This window comes from Ambystoma mexicanum, chromosome 5p (assembly GCF_040938575.1).
Source record: "Ambystoma mexicanum isolate Mex_15411 chromosome 5p, UKY_AmexF1_1, whole genome shotgun sequence".
NCBI classification, from domain to species: Eukaryota; Metazoa; Chordata; class Amphibia; order Caudata; family Ambystomatidae; genus Ambystoma; species Ambystoma mexicanum.
In genome coordinates this window covers 968,955,073-968,981,487 of record NC_090930.1, presented here as the reverse complement: position 1 = coordinate 968,981,487, position 26,415 = coordinate 968,955,073, and the positions used below count along the sequence as shown (strand labels likewise).

At 41.8% G+C, this 26,415-nt stretch overlaps 1 protein-coding gene across 1 annotated transcript in view; it reads left to right on the top strand.

Moving 5' to 3' along the window:
• The window catches only part of ABCA13 (ATP binding cassette subfamily A member 13), a 2,251,223-nt gene that overhangs the window by 174,560 nt on the left and 2,050,248 nt on the right, over nt 1–26,415 (top strand). The window contains exon 7 of the mRNA XM_069613428.1: nt 9,101–9,267. Within this exon, the coding sequence (XP_069469529.1) occupies nt 9,101–9,267 (167 nt within the window). The remainder of the gene's footprint in view (nt 1–9,100; nt 9,268–26,415) is intronic.

Genomic DNA, 26,415 nt, shown 5'->3' with positions numbered 1-26,415 from the left:
CCAAACCTTTTCTCAACAGAGCTAATTGTTTTGCATACATTATGCTTGAAATTTATTGCAGGCCCAATTCATAACGGATCAATTCTAGCGGGATACATTTTGGAAGAAAATACACTATTTTGCACCATATCAGTGATTCTAGTTGTCTCAAATATGGTCCTTCATCATTGGGTAAGAATTCCAAACCATATGTTAGTCTTGGAATAACTTTCAGGCAATAGAATTGGATACATGGGGGCCAATGTGAACTTTCCATATTTTCTTTCAATAGCCCTGATTTGGTTTGTGGACTCTTTCTTTTGCAAGAAGAATATTTTTCTGGACCATATAAGATTGCAAGCAGGTAAATGCATAACCCAGGTAACACGGAACGGTTTGATTCTTGATTCTCTCTCCTCAACATCCCCATGTTAGGGAGGATGGTCTCACTCTTTTGCTACCAGCGTGGAATAATGTGGTTTCACTTGGGTTAATTAACAATTTCCTTTCAGCTATAAATACCTCGAAGGCTTTAATCAATCTCTGCAGACCAATCTTTGTACAATCAAATAGAAGAAAATAGTCAGCATATGCGACCCACTGGATGGTTAAATCGCCAATCTTTAGAGCGATTAGACCACACTTATTTAAGGCCTTGTCCGCCTGTGAGACATACAAATTAAAAAGGGTTGCTGCCAAACTGCAGCCTTGTTTCAGGCCATTTTGAGTTATTATGTTTGATAGTAAATCCCTATTATTTAATCTCACTCTCATGACCATGTCAGAGTACAGATATATGATCATATCTAACAGGCCACTGTCATTCCCGAGCAATGATAGTGTTTTCCACAGGGTTGGCCTGTCGACCAGATCAAACGCCGTTTTGAGATCCATTGAAACGATGTATAGATTCTCCAACGCTTTTAATTTGATATGACTCAATAGTTGGGACACTAACAGACCACCGACATCCGTCCCCATCTGATTTCAAAAGCCAATCTGTCTGCAATCTAGGATAGAATTATTATCCATCCACATTGTCAACTTTTCCAGAACCATAGCAGCAAATATTTTGGATTCTATATTCATGAGTAATAGGTCTATAATTGCTCGGACAAAGACGGTTGCCTTTTTTTTATAAACAAGCAACAAGTAAGACATTTTCCAGGAATCAGCTGTCACCTTTTTCTTACAAATATCTCTAAACAGTATATATAAGACGTTGGACCACATTACAATATTGCTTTTAAAATTTGCAAAAGACAGATGGTTTGGGCCCAGGGTAATGGTAGATTTCGCTTTACTTATGATTCTCCCTATGTTCTGGGTTGATATATCAAGGGACCATAACACCTCTTTGCCATTGTGGGGTTCCCAAACCATAGATGACTTCTTGTACAACTTTTTGAAATAGTCTATCCATATGTTGGAATCCATTGGGTTGGACTGTATCTGTGGCTGTGAGGTTTGAGTACTATTTAAGATAGACCAGTATTTATGAGAATTGGACCCAGTCATTGCATTAATCGTTACTTCCCATCTTTTTGTGATATTGAAGCTCTGTGATCAATAATCCAATTTTTGTATGCTTGTTTCCGTTGTTTCACCTGGGTCTTTATAACCTCGAGCTGATCTTGACTCTCTTGGATCATGCGGATGTCTTTTCTGAGTTTTGCCTCAACATCTTTTAATTCTTGATCATATGCATGCTTGTGGCCCTTACACTCACCGTGATGCTGTGGGGTAAATGACTTACTGCAATATAGTGCTGTTTCTACATATTCTTTGAATAATACAACCAAGTACATGGAGGGTTTCTTTTCATAGGTAGAGTGAGCAAAGTCGTGTACCAAAACTGTGTTAAACTGTGCAAGCTTATTTGGGGTCCATTTTACACAGGAGCATTTGTTACTAACTTTGATTTGTTCAGGAAAATAAAACACATTTTCACCCTTTATGATCCATGACAAAACTAAATACAGCATAGCATGATCACTGATGAAATGGTGCACTACTTCCATATTGTCACAAAGAGACATGACATGATTACTGACAAAGATGTAATCGATAATTGAGCTAGCCCCTCTAGCTTTCCAGGTAGGTGTTAGGTTAAACATTGGTTTCAACCCCAACTCAACCCAAAATGGATCCACAGACTCCCTCTAGTTTTTTTGTTGGAGTCTGTTTTTGTACCAGGCCTAAAATTAGCCAACACCGCCTGCATTTCATTTTTTGAGATATTACATTCTGAGTTTAGGTCACCTGCAAACAGAATTACACCCTGAGGATTATCATCTAGCCACTTTCCAATCCGATCATTTAAACACTCAAACAAGTCGAACAATTGTCTGTCATTGACTGTACCACTGTTCCAGTAGATGTTAAACAATAGAACATGAATAGAGCAGTCTTTGGCCAGGATTCTGAAGCTAGCAGATATGGTGCAGTACAGTATCATGGAAAAAGACTAACTCTATTACAGATGCATTTCGGTATGCCAGGGCAAGGCCCCCCGCTGGAGGCTTTATTTGCAGGTAAACAGATGGTACTGAAACCAACGAGAAGAAGGCTACCTGTTGCCCAGGTTTCTTGCAACATAATAAAATGATACTGTTCAAGCAACTTGCATGAATCAGGATCTTGCGTACAATCCTTATTCCCCCTGGTATTCCAGGAAACCAGGCAAAAATGAATGTCTTCGCTAAAGGGGTTTATGTACCTGTTTAAGTTGTTCTATAGAATCTCTCAGTGACAATGGCAGCCATCGCCATTCCTGCATATCCTTTAGCTGATTCCTGGCTTCATCAATCATTTGTGCACCTTCCACTTGCTGAGGGAGTGGTGCGACTTTCTTACCCTTTATGAGTTCTCTTAATTTGTCACCCAGGTTTCCATCTCTTTCAAGTATAGTATCTGTGAATGGCACGATATCAAACCCATTTTTCTGCAGGGAGCCGGCCTCTTTTAATAATAAAGATCTTACTAATAGGGATTTTATTATTAACCTGACATAGTCATAACGGTAGTTATGGATGAAGTCCACCAATTGTATGTCAGAAGAAGTGATCACGCTAAGTTCATGAATGTTGCTAAACATGTTTAAGATATAGGGACGATTGAGAGCTCTAGGGGCCCCCTTCCTCCAAAACATAGTATAAGACTAAACTGGGCTCATTAGCATATCCCGGAGCCCTGAGGACACCAGCAGCAGCCATCTAGGTTCCTAGGAATGGCATTTCCCGCTAATATTCCTGGAGCTTAATACCCTTTATCCTTGTCAAGCAGGGAATCAGCCGCCTGAAACTCGCATTCGATTCTGGCAGCCCCCATGTTTACCGAAGGGGGAAAAGCAACTGCTTTCATCTGGTCAGGATTTCTAAATTCCCCATCAAGAATCCCTTTAAGGCCGTCCCTAATTTTTTTCTCCAGAATTGCTTTCATTGGAACTCCATCTCCCTCCAGACTATACTTCAGGTCAACACAGTTTTTATCCCCAATATTACTCTGGCTAGGGACCGCATCCGTGCTCACCGCTGGGTTAGGTTGAGTACTACTTCTCACAGTATTAGATGGTTTGGTGACCTCCTATTGAGGATTTTAGGTCATCCACACAGATTAGAGATTGTTCGTTTTGATTAGATGGTAACGCAGGCAATCCAGGGCCTGCCGATATGGGAGTGTTGGGACGGGGCTTCAGGAATTTTTAATATATCAAAATGTCTAGCATACCTCGTTCCATTTTTTTTGAGGTTCCGGTCGAGGCGTACCGCTGTCTCTTTCTGCTTTAATACATCAGACGGATTATCGGTACCATCTGTGTAGTCGCATGTGTCCGTCATTCCTGTAACGTCTTCGTTGGCCTACCTTAGGCCAGGATTTGCCTACGGCCTCACTGGCCCCCTCTTGAGTGTTTCTACCTACTTGCACTTCCTTTTCTTTGTGGAAGTCTGCCAGGTCATCTCGCAAGTCCATGCCACGCATGAACTTTCGGGACAACATACATAAACATTTACCAACAGACATATTTTTATTACGTTTATCTTTTGTTTCTTTTTTCTTGGACAGTTTTACCTCGTAGAGATCAGTGTCTCCACTCGTGGTGACCACGCCGTCATTAGTGAGACCACTGTTAGTTGTTCCTGTATGTGAACTAATCGGAGCCGTTTGAGGTTTCAGAGTAGTCACACATGGTAGCCTATCTAGCGCACCAACCGTGCCCGTTGGTAGGGCGTTTCCCATTTTTCCACTTAAAGGCATACCCTTCTCAGGTGGCTTGTTCATACTGGTAGCATTCGTTTGAATATCGGAGCACCACTCTGACATCATCCTACAAAGATCAGGCAAAGATGTTAATGCCATGACTATTTCATTTAAAAGACCCACATTTTTTTTTAACTCTGCCAGCATGGTGTCGGTTATATTAAGGTCATTATTGCCCTCAGAGGCACACTTGTTACACATTACTTTCGTTTGATGTTTACTGGGATTTTCAACAACAGTCTCCAAATGTTGTGAGAGACCCAACAACGTGATTTCGCCCGTACTACATATGGGGGCAGGGGGTGTCTGCAAACATATAGCTTGCATTCAGGTCGTGATCAGAGTAAGTGGTGTTACTGTTGATAGATGCATGTTCCACCTTCCCCAAGGAGTAATTGAGCGGATTCGAACTGAGCATCATTGCCCTGAATCAGGGCGATCCCCCCCCTCCTATAGAGCACATTTGTGCACACTCTAGTAAATCATCATCTGTGTCCGATGACCCAGGCAGAGGCGTAACTACTGCCAGTGCCATACTTGCTTGTCATGTCGTGACTGTAGATTTAGCAGAGACTTTACATTTCATTTTCCTGTTAAGAAAATGCAGAACACTCACTCTTAACGTAATTAGAGCACCACCTGAATCTTTTACGTGGCTGGAATGATAATTCTGTATGTTAATCAGGGTAGTAAAAACAAGTGCGCCACACCTTCTAGTACATACCCACAGACGGTGAGCGCATTAACAGCCCAGCAGTGTTAGTTTCGCTAAATTCCCATGTGCATCAAGGGATCTCACCCCAGCCCCACAGGCCAAACGGGCACAACAGGCCACTTGATTGCGGGTGGCCTCATTGTTAAGTAGGGTCCTCCTCTTGTGTGGGCGGGCCTATGCATAAACAGATAAAACACTGTTATTACACCATTCAAAGTGTATAAACTATGTCTGATTACTCTAACAGTGCGATGTGCAATATATCTTCAGTCACCATAGTTATAAGTCCAGAATAAGACCACGGAAGTGAGTCCAATTTCACGAGTGTCAGGAGCTCCCATATCAGCAAACAGCATAGCAGGCACAACAGGCCACTTGCTGAGGCACTGACATGCCATTTATTATCTGGAGCCTTATCTCTTTCTCATTGTCAACAAACTTCCACACTAGTGCCAGCTGCCTCAACCTCATATGGTATGCGTCTAGGGTCTCTTCTTCCGGTTGGACTGTGTTGCAGATGTTAAAAGTCTCAAACTCTGTGTTAAATTGTGGCATAAAGTCTGCGGACAGGTCGTCACTGGCCAGTTGGTATACGCATGTGTCGTTGCCTATCACCAGAAAATTGAAAAAGTGTAAGACGTCATCAACGTTGAGCAGCAGGTGTGACTTCATCTTCCTTGGTGTGGTGATGCCCTTGCAATACCCTGCCATTTCAAACACCTGGATCCACATTGTCCAGCGAGGCCCCACAGATGATGGGTCTGTGTAAGGGTCAAATTGTCCCACTGCTGCTGATATGAGCCCTTGGTGGCAGGGGGCGGTGTCTGAGGTGACAGTGTTGCTTCCAGCCTGGTCGGTGTACTGGCCCTCGGTGTGGTGAACCCTGTGTCCACGTCGCTGCACATGGGGTGTCCACCTTTATGTATCTAGGGTCCTGGAGTGCCTTTCTCCTCACCTGTGGTGTGTGTCCACTTTGTTGTATGCCCCTTGCTGGTGGTTCATCAATGCTCTTAAGTTGTCTGCTTTCCTTTGTCCTCTGTTTCTTTCTTTGTGTTTGTGCCAAGCAGTGTGGCTCCTCAGCAGTTCCAAGGATTTGAGCCGGAATGACCGAGGTTCAATGGCCTTGTTGTACGCTGGCGTGTGCAGTGTCAGAACCTCCCCTAGCTCTGGGGTGTATGCTAGGACCGGCACTTGAACTCGTTGTGTAGATGACGAATTCTTCCTGCAAATGTACCCCTTAGGTGTACCTATGGACAGACTGAGGGATCCATTGACCGAAAGATAAGTTGGATGCTGCCGGGACACAGCTGGCTTTATAAAAAGAAATGCACAGAATCAGCACCAGGTGAGCAATACTTCAACGTAAATACAATAAGGATGGTCAGAAGGCTAACCTGTATATTTAGGTATTTACAACAAGGATAGTAACTTGGAGATGGGATCTCTGTTCACAGCCTGGAGCTGGCGTTACCCTGTCACCAGACAGTGTAGTTTAATACCCCAACGTGATGCATTCACAAGACAATAAATGCAGGTATGCATGATTTCTTACCGTAGGAGGCGGTCCGATATGATTGAAGGTATCAATGTTCTTGGCAGGTGATGAGACTTGAATGTTCTTTGACAGGAGTCCCCTGACACGAGGATGTCTATAGTCGAAAACAGAATTCTTAGTCCCGTCACCAGGTACCTCTGACCCCTGACCCAGACCTTAACCTGCACGGGAAAGGGGGTTTGGGGAAGGCCTGAGGACAGGGAAGTGGGTGAAAGGCCTGAGGACAGGGAAGTGGGTGAAATTCCACAGTCGTGGGAGGGGCGGGGGCAGTGTGGAAGGGGAGAATGAATGTTTTGTGATAACTTGAGTGCATATGGATCCATTAAGGTGGACCCTAGATCAGGCTTGGTGAACCCAGGGATCAGAATTTAGTGTTAATGCACGTGAGCTTGCTTTAAGTACCCATATTTCTAAGCATCCAGCTGGTGCTAGCTCAACTTGTATCACCCCACACTCACCGTGCACACCAACTTGTCACGTTCATTGCTCTACCGTTTAAACTCAAACTGTTCACTGCTCATCAGTGGCAATTGACCCATGTGTTGAGAGATGGATACGCTGAGAATGTGTTAAACCCTGCCCTCTTAGTCTCTCAGCAGAGCATCTCTTTTGTCTTTGTAGTTACAGGAACAGACACCTTAAAAAGATCATTTAGAAGTGAGGTTTTGTCCCTGAGATTGACATCATTTGCTATTCAGTTAATTGTTATTACACTTAATGACATGCAAAGGAAGCAGAGAGGGCAAACAAAAATGGCATTAAATGGAGAGGGAAAATGAGACAACAGTGGGAACCAGAATGTGGCATATGGGTGAGTGGTTAAAGGGGAACATAAATAACATTTGTGGGAGAGGAGAGTTGGGATTTGGCCATGGCTGGCAAACGAACAGGAAAGGGCATGTGGGACAGGGAGGAAGAAATGCGTCTTACAGAGAAAAAAGCTTTCTTGGATCATGACTGAGAAATGTGTCAATTGGGGGAGTGGCACTGGAGGGAGGGTTCACAATTGTGAACTCATTGGTGTAGAAGATTTAATCTGAATTGGGAAAGCTGGAAATCAAAAACTGGAAATAAAACAAGCCACAGGTGGGGAAGAATAGAGCCGTTAATGGAAATGGGAAATGAGACACAGAAGGTTTGGAAGGGCTGATCTGGGACATGGCAAATGCATGTGGGAAAGATGCGGAAGTGGGAAGTTCAGGCGGAAATGGGCATGCCAAGAGGAAGTGACAGCCTGGCTCAGAGAATTCCTGGAAAAACTCATACACAGGATAGATGGAAAGAGAAAGCAAATTAAGAGAGGGAAAACTGAAAATGGTTTCCCTGGGAGACTTGGGGAAACAAAAATCAGAGAACATTGAGGAAGAATGTCAGGAGTGTAAAACACGGGCTTTAAGCGGTGGATTTTAGAGCGTGTGTGAGAAATAAAAAAACTCCAAAGTGGATATGCATAGTTCAAAGAGAATTAGAAATAGGATGTCTGTGGTGAGGAGGGGGGGAATTGAATACGTGAGTTACACATATGAGAATTAGTGAGACGCCTGAATCGATCATGCTGGATATGTGTGGAAGATCTTGGAAGAATAAATCAGAACTTTAACACATTAGCACTGAAGCTTTTGTGGGGGTATGTAGGAGTGGGGAATAGTAGGTGCAGGGAACACGGAAAGTCGAGCGGTTAGCTGTGAAGCGGGGATTCTAATGTCTCTTTGGAAAGTGAGGGTAGTTAAGCTAAGGAATAGATAGAAATTAGGTCTGGGAAGGATAGTGGTGTGTGAGCAAGAGATTGTGTACATGGCTGCTTCAACAACAAGGCAATTAGAAGCATTTGTGTAGGGCACCAGCAGCAGAGGGTCGAGCCAGGTTACCATTTAGTTCAGGAAAACATCACATCTGGGCTTATTGAAATGGAGGAGGAACCTCAATAGCACTTTGCCTCGGGTTGCATAAATCATTGCAATACCCTGGCAATGACTAGTCTAGTACTAACTCAGCAGCCATATTATGTGTTCCTTTACAAAAGGATTTGAAGGAGAAGAAAATATGTTCATAAATATTGCAACGCAGGAGAGGTGTACTTTGCAGTCGTGCTCCCAAAAGAATAGTCAACCATATAAACAAATATGACATGTCTTGTATCTGAACTAACATATTTTTTTTGAATTTTCATTTTATTAGTTAAAGCACCGACCTTGCTCGAGCGCTGCATATGATGCAGGTAGAAAGCATTTGGCCTGGAGTCTTAACAGTAGCGTAGTACTTTGAGTTGTGATCTCTGCATTGGTCTGTTCGTCCATTGGGATTAGTGCATGGTTAGGTGTTGATGAAAAAGCCATGTTTTGAGAGATTTGCAAAATTTGAAAATTGTGGGAGAATTGTGCAATAAATTACAAATGAAATGATGTTACATTGTTTAGGTAATTAACGCAATGTCTGTTTTAGCCCAAATGTGTTTCTTAGTCTTCAAAATCATCATAGCTTGCAGTTGAGAAAGTGATTGAGAAAAATTGAATTATTGTTTTTTGCATAGAAAAATATTAGAGATACAGTACATCTACTTGCACTTAAAAGTGTTTTTCTGTTGTTTACAGGATATAACGGTATCACCGCCCTCTGTCGATGCAGACTGTGCCAGCTTTTACCAGACAAACGGGCAACTTTCTTCAATGATTGACAGCGTGAAGCAGTCCTTTCAGGACGTCAGTGACAGCTGCCAATGTGGACTGTCCTTGGAAAGCACCCAGCCAGAATTGCACAAGTAAAACTCTTAATTTTACCTTATCGGGCTAAGCACTGGAGTTGTTTCCTATGTCTCCTTCTAGCTAGACAGTAAAAGAAAACTGATCTAAAAGCGGCTAACAATGCTGCCATGGTGGAAACTCTTGTTAGTTTTGTGGCTGATTTCCCTCTGCATTGTCCTTCATTTTACACAACAAATGTATAGCAAAGGTCCTGTAGCGCTGTATCTTACCAACAAAGAGCTCAAGCTATTCTGAAACTATATAATATCACCCCAGTGGCAGAGGTGGATTTGGTGCCGGGCTGGGACTGGGGAGATGATCCTCAAGGGGGCACTGCTATTGTAAACGATTCAAGGTCAGTGGTGACAAGTGAATATTTTTACTGCTGGGGCACCAACATCTCCCAGGTGCATGAGTGACTGAGTGTGCTGATGGCGCTCCAAATAATGTAGGGTGTTAGAGAGTGTCTTTCCGAGAATATGGTCTAAAATGATGTGTTCAAATGGTGCATTTTATAGCCCAATTTCTGAGAAAAAATGGATAAAAAGCCATACAATTAGCAGTTGGTTATCTAGAGTAACATGGACAAATCTAGCAAATGGCAACAGTGCACAGGAGAATTACAACATTTGTATGATGCTTGAGTCCACAACAATGTCCACAGATATGAGAGTGTTTGGCCTGTGCAGCACCCACCACTATACACTTTGGAGTCCCGCAGGGCTCGTGTATCGCCCCTACGCTTCACAACATTTTTATTAAGCCACTTTTTGACATCCTTGACACGGTGAGCATAGCATACACAAACTATGCCGACGAAACACAGGTCCTCGTCCCTCTCACCCGCACTAATGAAACAGATGCTAAAAACCTTGACTCTGTTTATGCCACAATCCAAGCCTGGATGGCAGCCAACGGGCTCTGTCTAAATGGAGACAAATCCAAAATTATTCTAGTTGGTCACAAGGAAACTCTCAAACTCAACAGTCAAAACACCTCCTTCATTGTTGACAACACTCAGATTCCAGTTGCCACCTCCGTTAAGACCCTCAGCGTCCACTTGGACTCTACACTTTCCATGCCATGTCAAGTAAACGCTATTGCATCATTTGCAGCTTGCTCCATCAAGCTTATCAATGCGGTCAAACCTTTCCTATTTACTCAAAACTGACTTTCCATTGCGAGAGCCACTATACAATCAAAATTAGACTACTGCAATGTCCTATTAGCCAGCACCTCAGTAAAAAAAAACCAAAAGATTGCAAATAATTCAAAAGAATTCTCTCCGCACGCCCCTCAACATACCAAAGAGGGAACATATCTCAGCTGCTAGACGCTCCGCATATTGATTCCCTGTTAAAGAACGCATCCTTTTCAAGACACTTACTATCGCTCACAGCCTCAGCATACCTGTCAGAGAAACTAGTCCGTGCAGGCTCAACCAGGCCGACAAGGGCACACTTCACCAACCAGCTCTACACCACCAGGGTCATGCGTGACAAGGTGGGTGGTGCACGTTTCCCTTTCATTGCCTCAAAACAATGAACGCCCTGCCACCCTCTCTCAGGAAGGAACTCTCTCACTATGCCTTCCGCAAAGCCTTGAAAACAAGGTTATTCATCTAAGACACTAACGCACACCCCAGCACCACTCTGCCAACTCTGACAAGGCTTGCATCACTATACTTAAGGGGCAGCTGCAGGTTCACTGTAACTCTCAACCTCTAACTACAATGCCCTCACGCCTTTGTACCACAACTCATCTACAGTGTACTGCCAGTACCAGGTTCCCATGCAACCGTACGAACCTCTGACTGCTCCATGCTCACTCTTTTTCTGTTTTTGTCTTTTCTGCAACTACGTAAGCCTGTCTGTAACGGCACCACGTTGCCTAAGGGCTGCCATGTGCGCTTTATAAATGTAAAAAATAAAATAAACAATGTCAGTATTGCTGTGCAAATCACTCATGAAGCTGAAGCTGCAGCCACAAACTATCTATACAAATAAAGTAGGCTGGGGAACTGGCATTGTAAATGATTCAATGTCAATGGTGGTAGGTGAATATATTTAATACAGGGCTATTAACATCTCTCAATGAGTGCAAGCGACCGAGTGTAGTGAAGGAGCCCCAACTAATGAAGAGGGACTTGGTGAGGTTCTCCCATAAGAAATTTTTTAAAATAGGTTAAAATGTGCATTTCTTTACCAGAAGTTATGCGACAAATTGGGTAAAAAGCCATACAATGTACATCTGGTTCTTTAGGGTAGTAATTGAAAAAATTCAGGTAATGCCACATCACCAACAGTACACAACAGCATTTTCATGATGCCAGCAGTGCATTTTAATTCACTTTCAAGAAGCAGGGACCACAATCTATCTATGCCAGTATTGATCACTGTAAATCACATCATGAAGCTGTGGTTACAATCTATCTATGCCGCTAATGGTCACTGCAAATCCCTTCACGAAGCTGCAACCATATTCCATCTATACCAGTAATGGGCACTGTAAATCACTTCATGCAGCTGCCCAACAGTCTGTCTGTGCCAGTAATGGTGACTTTACATCACTTCATAAAGCTTCAGTCACAATCTGTCTATTGCAGTATTGGTGACTTCAAGTCATTTAATAAACCTGCAGCCAGAATCTATGTATGGCAGTAACAGTGAATGTTAATTGCTTTATGAAGAAACTACCAACTATCTCTTCCAGTAAGGATCACTGTAAATCACTTCATGAATGGGGGTTACAATCTATGCCAGAAACGGTCACAGTAAATTTCATCATGAAGCTGAAGCTAATAATGGTTACTTACTGAAGAAGCTCCCATATTATATGCCAGTATGGTCACTGTAAATGACGTGATAAAGAATGCAGCCACAATCTATGCCAGTAATGATGAATGTAAATCAGTTCAAGAAGTTGTAGCCACACCTTATGCCAGTAGTGGCCACTCTAAATCACTTCCTTATTCTGCAGCCACAGCATATACAAGTACACGTCACTGTAAATCACTTCATGAAGCTATGGCCACAAGTTATCTAGGTCCGTAATGATCACTGTAAATCACTTAATGGAGTTGCAGCCTAATCTATTTATGCCAGTAACATTCACTGTAAATTACCTTGATGAAGCTGTGCCCACAACAACAATGATCACTGATATGACCCTCCTCATGCCATACAAACACATGCATGCCACACACTGCATTAATGTGCACACCCACACACTCGGACTCAGACTCTCTCTCTGTCTCTCTCACACACACACGCACACAGATACACACACCGACTCACTCAAAACACTTCCCAGCGAATACATACTGCACAAAAAGCATGTATTACATTAAAAAACACACAAACACATATATACAGTACAAATACTATTTATTTTAAAAAATGTAACTTTTGGGTCACTGGTCAGTCGTTGGGCAAGGAGGCAATGGGAACAGGTCCACCAGCAGCCAGTACCTAGGAAGTGCTTGAACATGTCTTGCCCGCATATGAAAACATGGTTGCCTAGCAACCTGGGTGCCAGCTCGCCATGTGCATGCTCACACATATTTTTTTTAATGAAGTTCCAGGGACAGCCTGCAGGAGCCAAGGGGTGCACTGGCTATATGAACAGGGGACCAGAGGGACAATCGCCCCCTGACACCTCTGACTCTGTCAGTCTCTCAGCTCTCTTCAAAATGTTTTTTGATTGACCACGTTTTCCTGTTCACCATGGTCACTCGTTAAGTGACCCTCCAGATGTTTTGGACTTCAGTTTCCATCGGCCCTAGCCAACATTGTGAGTGTTGAAAGAGCATGGGTGTATAACCACATGTCCCTGAAAAGATACAAATATTAGCATTAAAGACTCTACAATATACAAATGTTCACATCCATCTGTAATGGATTTCAGGACGAAACTGAATCCATGGATCTTCAAAGAACTCCTCATTACCCGTTGACATCTTGAGAGCACTTCTCCCATCTGCTCCCCACACCATGTCTCCTTCTGGCCCTATCCTTCTCTATTTGTATGACCCCCTTTATGTGTACTGCACTCAAGATGGTGAAACAACCTAATACCCAGTGTTAAAAAGGAACTAGGTGTCTCCCCCTTGGTGTAAGCCCATCATAGGTGACTCGAGTGAGAGAACACTGTACTTGTGGCATGACGATGCGCCAACAACCAATGTAGGGGTAATGTGAAGCAGTTGGAAATCCATATGTAAACTGTTTTACAATTACCAATCATAAGTGAACTTGACAAATCCTTAACACCTTTATATTCTAGTCTTCAAATGGGAAGACTAGTCCTTCATCTGTTTCTGTTACCGAATTGCATTTTAATGGGAGAATACAAATCAAAACCATACACAAAATATTGTTGCAGAGAAATAATAATGTTGTTAACCATGCCAACTAATCACATTTGCTCAAATACAAGTCAGAGTTTGACTCAAGAGTATACTAGACAAAATATGTAATTTTCACAGAAACCGCTATTTTGTGGAAACCATCAGTGTACTCGGCTTTCATAAATGGGCTCAACATAAGGCAGCATCACTATCCGGCTTTATAAACGTTCCACATCCAAGCTATCGAAGCATGTCATACCACCAAATACGCTGAGGACATCACAACTGTTAGTCTGTGACGAGCATCAAAAGTAAAAATCTATCAACATAAATAACATAGTAGTTAAATGTCAGATTTTTATGATATACTCAGAACCTAAAAATTATGTTTCAGGTAGTGGTTATATTCTCATCTAAAAAAAATGTTTTAAAAAAGAGTTATGAATTATACATATAGAGCCAGCACAGCGTATGTTGAACGTTACTTAAGCAGTAGTCATGCATGTTCTAAGCTCTTTTTTAAGGAAGCAAACCGTGTATGCACATATGCTTTATGGTGCTCTCTTGCAAATATGCACTGCACAATTCGGATTCAGGTTTCCGGGATGACCATAAACCAGCAATGAAAGCACCGTCCCTGCTCCCCATTATCTTCATGCTGCCAATGACCGATCCTCACTAGGCTCCCTTAGAGTTAGGAAGCAAACTTAGGTTTCCATGCATTTTCACTCATCTCTGTTTTGTTTTCTGAATGCTTTACACAAATATATATTTGTTAAATAAATTCCATACATATATAATTCTCTCAGGATGTCTGTGTATTGGGAACTGGGTATGTTCACAATGAGACCCAACCTCTGCCCTCCTCTTCTAAAATTCTCCAGTCAAGGACCTAATGGAGTGAAAGATGTCAAACCCATTTATCTTGACATCCAAAGCCTTTGATATCTGAATGAGTATATATGGTTCATGAATTCAAGCATTTGAATAATAGGGTCAGTGTTGTGAAAAATTAAATGAGCACCAAGCCCAGAGTGAATTATCTAATATGTCATTTGAGCATACAACCATTTAATCAAAGACATATTTGTCAAATGTCAGGGTCTATGATGATTGTTATGTTCACAAAATGATCATTGATAACATTCAAAGAAGCCAGGAACACTTTCTGGTGCTATTTGCCTCATTCTCTTTTGTCATGCTGGAATTTCAAAAGAGCACAATTCTAGATTTTGAAAATGTGCTTTTCTCAGTAAAACAAGTGTAGAATTCTCATGACTGTAATATATAGCAGAAGTAATCAGTAGAAATGAATAATGTCAAATTTTTAAAGTAGGCCCTTTAGAATATTAGTAAATAGACATTTCTCTTTTTATCTGGCAAAACATGCAGCACCCTTCAGCCCTCTTCACGATATCTGTGCTTTTTCTCCAGTTGCACTGCGGTCAGCACTGGGTGGGGTCACTCTCTTAAAATGCACACCTGTCAAACTGACTACCTCATGTAGACAGAGAAAGAGAGAGACGGGAATAGATGGTGAGAGACAGGGGCAAACAGAGATAGGAATAGAAAGGGAGTGCACAGTTAGATCTATTCTAAATCTTTGTTAAATCATATATTTTGGGAGAGTCTTCAAAGAGTTTCAATTAAATATTTTCATATTTATAAAGCTGCCTTAGATTTTTCATGCAAAGCTCTACTTAAGTCCTTCAAAATATAATTGCAAATTCATTGCTTCTTTTAGCAGTTTGAGTCACATCCTGTACCCATCTCCATTTCTATTCTGTTAAACACATTATTACCCAATTTCTGAAAGCTAGAACATTTTGGAAAATACATTGGCTAAATATACCTGTTAAGACTCTCATGCATTGCTCATGGAGCAGTTCTCTGTTCAGCCTCTCAATTTTTACGTAACATTTTCTTCATTATATGTATTGACCTTCACCCCACTCTATCAAAATGTTTCTACTTTTAAGAGGCAGTGTAAATGTGTCCAGGTTTTTATTCAGTTCTCACCTACAGCACTGCGGATATAGGGTTCTGCTTTACTGAACACACATCTCAATGTAATGATTTTTCTTACATGTATGACTGTTTTGTTTCCCATTAAGTTAGTCATACAGCACGCTTTTTGAATGCATGTCACACGCTGTAAATGACTAATAATAAAAATAAAATCTGCCCACACTTTATTCTGTACATACCTCCAATATAATATGATTGTACAAGATATTTGTGTTTTATGATGTATACCTTGCTTACAATCATTTTCTTCAAAGATGGCTCCCCTAGAGCGCACAACTGTTCAATCGATTTCATTCACTCAGCTGCGGTCGTGAAAGAACAGATATAAAGCTAAATTGGTGCTATCACATAAACAGTTACATGTTAACAAAATGGCGGAATCATTGGTTCCCTACTTATCATCCAGGCCTTTATTGTGAATTGCTATCATTGATGCAGCTGTGCAAGAAAGACCGACGAAAATGATGCTTCAAAGATTGAGAACAAATATTATTTTTGCATTTATGCTTGAAGCAAGATATTCGTCTCAGCTGCCGTTTGCCAAGACTGACATTTACTTGAATATCAGGAGCTGAAGAACACAACTTTGTACATGTGTTTGTGAGGAGCAGGACTCCCCTACCTTTGACCCAATTCAATATGAAAATTGACTGTTTAGAGCTACTTCAACTGACCCTTTTTGCCAATCTATTCTAACATGATAACCCCTAGATGTGTGTGTTTTCCTGCTTATTGGAAAGCCCTTTAATGCCCTTTAATGCGCTTACACAATGGATTTCTACCTTATGAAAATTCTTGCCACACTAAATTAGTTTTCCCTCTAATTGTTTTTCTCTAAAAGCAGAAACTGCTTTTGGGGGCACGTTTGCCATCATTTCTTGTGAGCAACTGGCTACCAAAGTAAGCGAGTTTGGTCTTAAACTGTGCACGCTCACAATCATCTTTGCAGGCGTGTAGAAGAGAATGTGCCTCTGCCTAACCACAGCAATTCTTTACAAATCAGTATAAAAGGTACATCTTAGAGCATGTTTATCAAATATGTTGCCTAAAAAAGACAAATGATTCAGAGGTAGTTCTAAGAGAGCTTGGAAACCAATCTGAGACTGTATGGTCTCCCACAGGACTTGGCAAATGTGCATTGCTGCAGAGAAAAATACACGTATGCACCAAAAGAAAGCATTGTATTCTCAGTATAAACAATGGGTTTTATTGTGTTTATTCATTTGCCCAGTAGCAAACACTGGTTAGAGGCATTGAGGACATGTGTTATGCAACTCAGGAAAAATGTCTACTTTAAAATTTGTTACAAAGGGCACATATTCATTATTCTAATTCTTGTGGCTGCCACACAAACAAAGCTATAAAACATTATTTGCATTACAAAATAATGGTAGACAAAAGGGGTGTGGCAAAAAAAACTACCAATAAGAGTTCATGGCCAACTAGAATGATTAAGTAATTCAGGGGCCAGGCGATCATGCCTCTCATTATGTATGTGTCAGAATAATAATTGCCAGTAGCACAAAGCATGATGATTAGAACACCTATTCAACTGCTTAACAGCAATATTATATGGCTCGAGAACAGGGCAGTGGCAGCACCCACTCATAAACTACCCTACAGTTAAGCAGAGGACCAGCCACCTTTACTCCCTAAAACGGGAAAATACACCCAAAAGAATGAATAGGGAATAACAGTATGCGCTTAAAAAAAATAGCAAACCCTGGGCACATAAAAGGCAACCTCCTGTTTCCACCCACAAAGGTGCACTGTTGTTTTCTGATCAGTGACACCAGCATAGCAGTGGCCAGGAAGGAGCTCTAATATTACTGCTTGATCTGAAGTTGCACTTTGGAGAAAAAATGCACTTTTGATTGAATTCATGATTATGTGGAAAGAAGAATGAATTCAAAAACTATATCTGTTCTAAAGAATACATATATTTCCTACTGCCTAAAAAGTGCCCCATTGGCACTTGTAAATTACTCTTTATACCCCAAAAAAACAGTTTACTCCAAACCTCAAAAATATTTGCATTTTAAAAATCATATCAGAAGTCATACCTGCAACCATGCCCTATGACGTAAAAAACAGAAGTTGCAGTTGTCTATACTGTTAATAAAGGTAAACGTCCTTCAATGCCAGCAAAAAGCACATTTCATTTACTGTACTGTACTGCTGAAATAATTGAATTTGATTTTGGAAGTGGCTCATATGTCGTCCTTCACAAAGGAATGTGCTCCCGTATTCCCTCCAAAACAACCCGTCACCACTCCTGTGCCGACCATCCAATAGTGGCTGACCGAGCTCAGTAAAATGGTAGGTAGGCACCACTATGAATTGTAGCAGTAAAACACTCACTAGAATATTTGGATACTCGCAATACTTGGCACGTAAATAAATATTTAAAGCCTCACCATGATGTTATTGGACAGTTTAAGAAGAACCAGAAAATGACACAAATCTACATACACTCTACACAACAATTTCTCAAGTTAAAGAAAATTGTTTTCAACACCCCTCCATTTAATATTTTTGGGTAGGATTATATAAGAGCTTAATTGAACTGCCAACGTGATCAACAGCATTCATTAACATCTATGTCCAATGGTACTCTGCAAACATGGAAAGCATGGAAATTGCTTGCAAAGCATTACAGATATTTAAAAATCTATTGCCTTAATGCTAAGAATATTTTCATAGCCATAATCTTTTGTAGGTCAAGCCTATGTTATTGCAATGTTCCTTTCCCCTAATAGGGTGAAGTTATCATTGCTAAAGTAGGAGAGGCTAAGCATGACATTTCCCTACCCGAAATCATTAGAGGGCTAATTATATAAATTTGGAATGGTACCCTCAAATAGGGGGGGTATTGTAAACAGGGCTACTCCAGGCTATGGATATTCATTAGTATACTGTTGCTTTTTTAACAGAGAAACCGAATGACAGGTAATGCCTTATGCATTATGACTGCTCCCGACGGTGGTATTTGTCAGTTTGCACTACGAACAATCTTTTGAGTGAGTGTTATCCAAAGGGAGGCTGGCTATACACACAACCTAGAGGTAACATAGGTCACAGCACACACAACACATGACAACACCGTTGGCATGAAGAAGAATGTTAATATCTTATGTATTTTCATGTGTGCTATACAGCAACATGTGCTATACAGCAATACATATATCTCATGAATAAATTAGAATCAATTGTTATAACTATGCATATGCAGTGTAGTACTGGGTCGACTGGGTTGGTGGCCAGTTCCCTGGTCAATGCTAACACATGTGCCTGGGGATGAAGTCATAATAGAATAGCCCAGTTTGGACCTTGGTCATGCAGTCTAGTGGTGAAAGTTCGGTCCATTGATGAACACCACTCTCTCAATTAGTTGCTTTTCTGGAGGAAAGCTACTCTGAACATAACTGATGCACAGAGCATCTGATTGAAATGTAAAACACGGCATGCTGGAGGTCTCTTGGTTAGCCTGCTTCTACATTAGGGTTCTGGAATGCCACATTTGTATTAGACTGTCTATCACTTAACCGTGCAGTGAGGGTCCAACAGAGACTCTTCTCATTCTGGATGAGTCTTTTTCAGATCTCCAAATTTGGGGGATACTTTTGACGGGCCCAGAAAATCGCCCAGAGACGGGATCATGCGCAGAGACTCTTTCCATGGTTTGCGCCTGGGATATTTTAATTTGAGTTCCCTGACAAAGGAATGACAAAAATGCCTCAGAACGATAATGGCTCAAAGTGGCTGCTGCAGACCATCTCCTTCTGATAGTTTATTCATTGTTAGTAACATTGGCCTCTTGGTTCTGTTAATTAAGTTACTTTGAAACGATTTCTTTAAAACACAGGAACAAGGCCCCTGCCATTGTTTTCGAAGATTAATGTAGAGGGGCTAAAGCCTATCACTTTGGGCATTGTGGAATCCTGGCCGCAATGACAACAGGAGTGAATATCTTATTTAGCTGAATTGTTCAGCTTCTTCTACCTCGTGCATATGGAGTAGGCAGCTTAGCCCTGTTGTGTTTAGGACAATTCTACATTCAGTTTTAAAATGGACCACTATACATTTCTGATTAATTCAGATTCTTCACAAGGTGCTTTGGTGTAAACTTACTTTTAGGCATGGCATGTCTGAAATCACTTGACTGTAGGATTAAATGAACCCATTTCAGACCTGCTCGTCTGAAGGAAGAATCCAATCTAAGAAAGATGCTGGAACTCCCATTCATTTTTTTAACCGTTTGAGCAGGTTCTAAAGGTTTAGTGAATTGTACGTTGTAGAGACAGCAGACAGTCCCATGGTATTCGTCTAATTTTTCACTGAGCTTTAAAAAATGACCACATGCGTATCTGCGGCCTCGATTGAATAATTGTAAAGACTGACTTGTATGTTGGCTATGGACTCACCAACAACCGTTAATGACAAAATACATAACTGTGTACAGTAGCATTTAGAGTATTGCACAATCAGCACAATCTATGCAATTGAATAAAGTATCAACATACGAGCAGGTGTGGACATATAAGCAAAATACATATGAATCATAGGATAAAGAGTTAGATATATGGTGGCAGAATCGGCTAATGCACCTATTCATTCACTGTTTTGCAGAAGGTCCCTGTGTTGTGGTACCTGTGTGTGAGTAAGGAAAGTAAAATGTCAGCTGTAAAGACTGAGGAGTGGATCGTGACTGAAATAAGAAGCAAGAAGAGAAAAGGATGGAATGAAAAGGGAGGATCATGTAGTGATACTCGCAAAGCGTATCTGCGACTCAAGAGTATCAGAAGAGAGAAGTACACATTGGTGGCATAGCATGGCAATGGACATGAGCATTATTATCCAGCTGGAACATATGTTTTGTTGAAAGGGTCATCTTCCAAGTCCAGAAGGGGATACTCTGTTTTCTTTTGCTACATCTCATGACGTTCAATGCTTAATGATGCTTATGGATTCGATTTTGGTGTTCGGCTTACTTCTGATGTTTGTTTACTTAATTTTGTCAGACTGTGTTGGTTTTTTATGTTGGCCATCAGTGGGGTAGCACCTTCGGGTTTAGGAGTAGATGTGTCGGTAGAGGCGCTGATTCTTGCCTCAGTGGTCTGGGGGTAACTCCTTTGTAAAGAGGCATCTTAATGTTATGTCTGCTTAAGCAGTGGGAAGTCCTCCTTGAAGCATAAGGATGGACACTGGGGGTACAGGTTGCTTTGGGGCTTTCGTCTCTCCTACTATGTTCACCACCTCCTTAATTGCCTGGTTTTAATAGAGGATAAGAATAATTATAAAAAAAGAGCAGGCGTATGGTTGCTAGGGATAGTGTGAGGTTGTTTGCACTGTTTTTCGTGATTCTGCGACATTTCAAATGAAGGAATTGAGGGTCTTTCCTCTCTTGTTTTATACCTGGGATACTTACCAATGATCTTTACTTTTCCTAGTCCTGCACATTACACATTGGAGCACTGTGACAATCCTCTAGATGTCATTTTTCACCAGACAGGAGCCATTTTTTGCAATGAGGTTATGTAGGTGACGGTGCTAACCAATAGTCCCCCTGGGGTGGTAACATGGGAGAGAATCTCATGGGGAGTGACTCCCCTCCTGGGGACAAGGATGCAAATCAGGAATACAGCCCCTTTATCGCCCAATCCCACAGGGTAATAACAATGCCCAATCCTTCCTTACAATTGATAAGGTCAGAGGCTATGCTTTGCTGTAATGTCATTCAGCATCACTATGATAAGTACTGGGATGAAGAAGAACTCAAGAATTCATGAAGAGTGTTTGACCAGCTGGTCTTATTCGAACTGATGTTACGCTGGGGCATTCCCAGCTACTTAAGCTAAACGATAAAGATGGATGGGAAATACGACATCCAGAAGGAGAAGTTAGCGAGCTAGGAGGCCACCGAAAAGCTATTGTGTTTGAAACAGGGTGTTCAAAGGCTGTGTCGAAGCAGCGATGTGAAGTGACAAGAACAAACCAAGGGATGCCTGGAAAGCATCTCGTCAGTCTGGTGGGAGCTGAAAACCCTGAAGTTGAGTCAGTAAGGTGGTGACATGACCTGTGGTGGGTGGATTGTGTGGTCCAAGAACTACTCGGAGACAACCAACACTAGCCTGATGCTGAGCAGGAGATTGCATGGGATGTATGTGTAACTGTGTTGGTTGCATGACCTGTAACGGGTGGACTGACTGGTCCGAAACCTGCACCCAGACCGCCAACAGTAACAGGCCATGAAGTCAAGTGGGCCCAAGAAGAGCAGAAGAAGAAAGAGGGAGAACAAACCTGTGACCCCTGGCGATGTTGATGAAGAGTAACAGGAACTGTAACAAGTCCGGAAGACAAGAGAGAAGTAAATCGTTTTGTGATGCAACTTCCTGGTCGGTACCATAAGACTGACATTGAAGAGTCAAGAAGCAATCAGGGAGCCTCTTCCTTGTCCCGCTGGGGGCAATTTGAAGAGTATTGGTAAAACGTTGAAGAGTCAAAGGACGGTGTTCAAGTTGAGAAAATACAAAGTCCATGGAGAGAACTTAAGGAATTGATGAACTACTTCAAATGTAGATTCTTCAAGAAAAGCCTGCTAAACCTTGGATGTAAAATAGGAGAATGGAGCCGTTCTCTAAGCACTGTGATATTTGCCAAGCACTGTGCAAAACCTTTAGAGACTGCTACCTGTGAGAAGGGAGTCATTTTTTTGTCTGCAAATCCCCCCAAGCTTCTTTGGGTTTTTCCCCTTTTGAGGGCTTGTATGGTCGGGACCCAAGGGATGTCATGCATATGCTACGGGGGAAACCTGAGAGGAATGTGAGAAGGCTGTCCTTCCGTTATCACAGATGGCCCAATGTTTAAAGGAACACTTGTCCCCGGTCCGAGACCTAGTACATAAACATCTAGAATCATATAGAAAAGGCACAGGGAACACAAAACGTCTGTTACAATAAGAGTGCAGTAAAACAGTAATTTTCCATTAGCTTTGTGATTTGTGTTTAATTGACGGGGATAGAGTCGGAGTTTTGACTAGACGGTACTCTTTCTTTTCGACATAATGGACTTTCTGACCTTACCAGCTTTTAGTTTAAGGTAGGGAAACCACCTATAGTTAGGGATAGATATAATTACATTACTTTTGGTTGAATTAAAGTCTATAACCACAAACATACCTTCACTACATCAGATTCCTCTTTCCAGGTCACCACAAATGGTGTTAGGAGTGGAATCTTGCCCAACTGACACAAATTGAAGGACCCTTAAGTTCACTAAGCTGACCACCAGAGCTTCTTATCCCGCGGTAGCAACTTCCAAATATATTGGATTTGATATATGTGGCAGTCAAGAAATGGTTGTTGATGCGGGAGAATGCAAGCTAGTACCTACAGGGTTGATATTTCTCTCCCCTTAAAGGCACTTATGTCAGGCTAGTGTAACAATCTGTCTTCGCCTGGCAACATGTTTTAAATGTGGTGGCGGGAGTAATCGACACAGACTGTTGAGGAGATATAAAGGTTCTCCTCCATAATAATGGGTAAAAGGCCTATCGGGTAAAGATCCAAGAGAAAATAGTCCAGGGCATAATGGAGTACACTCTTTTCCAAACTCATGGAGGTACAGGAACATGAGATCAGGTACCAACATTTTTGGAGAAGCTGATGAGCATCCCCCAATTGAGCCTACTCCAATGAAATAAAAGCATTTTTCTGTCTGTGCTGAAATGCCTGGACAGGTGGATGAAGACACCGAAGTAGTCCCAGAACTTGCATTCACACAACAAAATGCCATTTTAACAGAAGCTTTCCACTAGGCCAATACATAAGAGGAAGGTAGGGAAAATGTAGGACCCTGCTTCTTTATATAGCTTCTATTCATAGCGCTGTGGATTAAGGCGCTATATAAATAAGACATCATTATCATTCTAAAAAAGGGTTTTCTCTACAGAGGATATTTGACAGGAGAGGGAGTCACAAATACTCAACTGGTGGTTCCTCTGAGTCACTGACAGATATTCTTAAAGATGCTGCATGTCCATCTGACCTCTGGACACTTGGGGATCACTAAAACACAGAACCAGATACTGCCAAGGTCCTACTGGTCAGTTGGACATGCAGACATCAAAAACATGGTTGTCACATGTACTCTGTCAGAAGACAGCAAACACCAATGTGTCACCTGCCCCATTGCAGCCCCTTCCTATCATCAAGGTCCCTTTCTCGAGAATAGGCATGGATATTATTGGCCCCTTTGGAAAAATCCAGACTGGGTAATGAGTTCATTTTGGTAATCTAGGATTACGCAACCTGTTGCCCAGAAGCATTTCCTATGAAGAATACCTCCCAGCAAATCTTTAAGTCCCTTTCTTGTCCGGGTGGCTTTTCCCAAAGAAATTCTGACCAACCAGGGTAGTCTATTTATGTCATAACTCATGGGAAGTGAAACAAATCCTCCACATTAAAACACTGTGTGCCTCTGTGTACCACCCACAGATGAATGGACTGGTGGAGTGATTTAATCAGACACGAATATACTCAATAGGCTGGCTGAGGCCAACGGCTAAAACTGGGATAAGATGATATGCTGGGTGTTTTTTGCTGTCTGCAAATCCCCCCAATCTTCTTTGGGTTGTTCCCCTTTTGAGATCTTGTATGGTTGGGACCCAAGGTATGTCATGGATATGCTCTGGGAGACCTGAGAGGAATGTGAGGAGGCTTTCCTTCCATTATCACAGATGGCCCAACGTTTAAAGGAACACATGGCTGGTCTAGAAAACATATAGAAAAGCACAGGGATCACAAAAAGCCTATTACTATCAGAATGCAGTAAAACAGTCATTTTCCATAAGTCATAAGGTTCTGATATTCTTACAGGCGAACATAAGATGACTTTGAGATGGCATGGTACATAAGAGATATTATAACAAACGGGGCCATTGATCTACCCAGTGTCCCAACCCGAGAGAAAGTCTAAGACTCAGATTTATCATATACATCTATTAAAAGACTCAAAGGAGAATCATGTTGAGAATACATCAGTGGTTATGGCCACTCTCTTGTCTGAGGAGACTGTAGAGTATAAACTAGTACCACCGATTTGCTTCCGAAAAAAAACATGGTATACAATATCTCTTGGACCAGTTCTCTGATGTGTTGGAGGAACCTTGAAGAGTTAAAAAATGCCAACATCACATAGGTACGCCACATGGGAACATAGTTGCATACAGAATTCCTGAGTCCAGAAAGGAAGTAATTATCGAAGAGGTGGAGAATATGTTGGAGGCAGACATAATAGAACCATCTGAGAGCCCATGGTCCTTGCCAATCATCCTAGTCTCTAAATCGGATCACTCGTGGAGATTTTGCATAGATTTCTGAAAATTAAACACAATATCCCAGCTTGACAACTACCCGATGGCCCAGGTTGATGACCTTATTGACACTGTGATCTGCGGTTTTCATTTCCATGACTAATCTTACTAAGAGCTATTGACAGGTGACATTGAACGTCCCAGACAAAGAAAAAAACCACCTCCATTCCTAGAGGATTTTCCGATTTGCCAATTTAAAGTCCCACCCTTTGGACTCCATGGCACCCCAGTGACTTCATTGATTCATGGATCAGATAATGAGACCCTTTTCTCTTTTCTGCAGCGCATAGCTTGATGATATCGTAATCCACAGTTCAACATTGGAAGAACATCTACGCCATCTACATGAGATCGTAAGAGCCCTAAGGCAGATGGGATTGATGGCCAAACCCAAAAAATACCACCTGGCCCAATCAGCCATGAGATACCTGGCCTCCTTTGTAGGGAATTTCTTGGTAAGACCTCAGGTTAAGTCTATTAGTGAAACACCTCCCCTTAAGACCAAGACAGATTTAAGAGCATTCTTGTTCCTTATGGGCCTTACGGGTTATTATAAAAGGTTAATTCGCAATTACTCTGGTATAACATCTTGCTTGACTGATGAGCTAAAGAATGCTGAGCCCCAAATTATATGCTTGGAGAAACAAGACTAGGCCAACTTCGACACACTAAAACACATCCTCTGTTTAAATCAAGCTACTTGAGCACCAGTTTGTTACAAAGATTTAGTTTTACAGATGGATGCTTCTAAGGTGTGTCTTAGGGCTGTCATGTCTCAAGAATACAATGGGGTGGAACATCCGGTCCTATACACACACGTAGGACACTTTATCCCCACGAGAAAAAGTACGGGAGCACAGAATTGGAGGACGTTGCCATCAAATGGGCTGTAGGACACTTCCAATATTACCTAACTGGTTGAAAATTCAATCTGGAGACAGGCCACTCCCCCTGAACCTGGCTCAGCATGTGTAAATACACTAACCCACCCATCATGCACTGGTTTGTAGACTTAAAGCTGTTTTGATTTCATGCTGAGCAAAGGAAGGGGAAGGAACAGGGAAATGTTGACTTCTATCTCGGTTTCCAATGGGAGTTGATGGGGAAGCCGAACGTTAAAGGGAAAGGGTATGTGATGATCCTCCAGATGGCGCCACTTCTCCTCCATGAGGGTAGGAAGGTGAGGCCACTAACCAATAGTCCCCTTAGGGTTTGTAACATGTGGGAGGATCTCATGGGGAGGGACTCCCCTCCTGGGGACAAGGATGTGATTCTGGGACACGCCCCCTTTATCTCCCACCCCCACTGGATAATAACAATGCCCAACCCTTCCTAACATTTGATGAAGTCTGAGAGAGAGAATAATTTGTATTTGGAATTAACAGACAATCAAAAACAATATTTAAAAACTCCCAA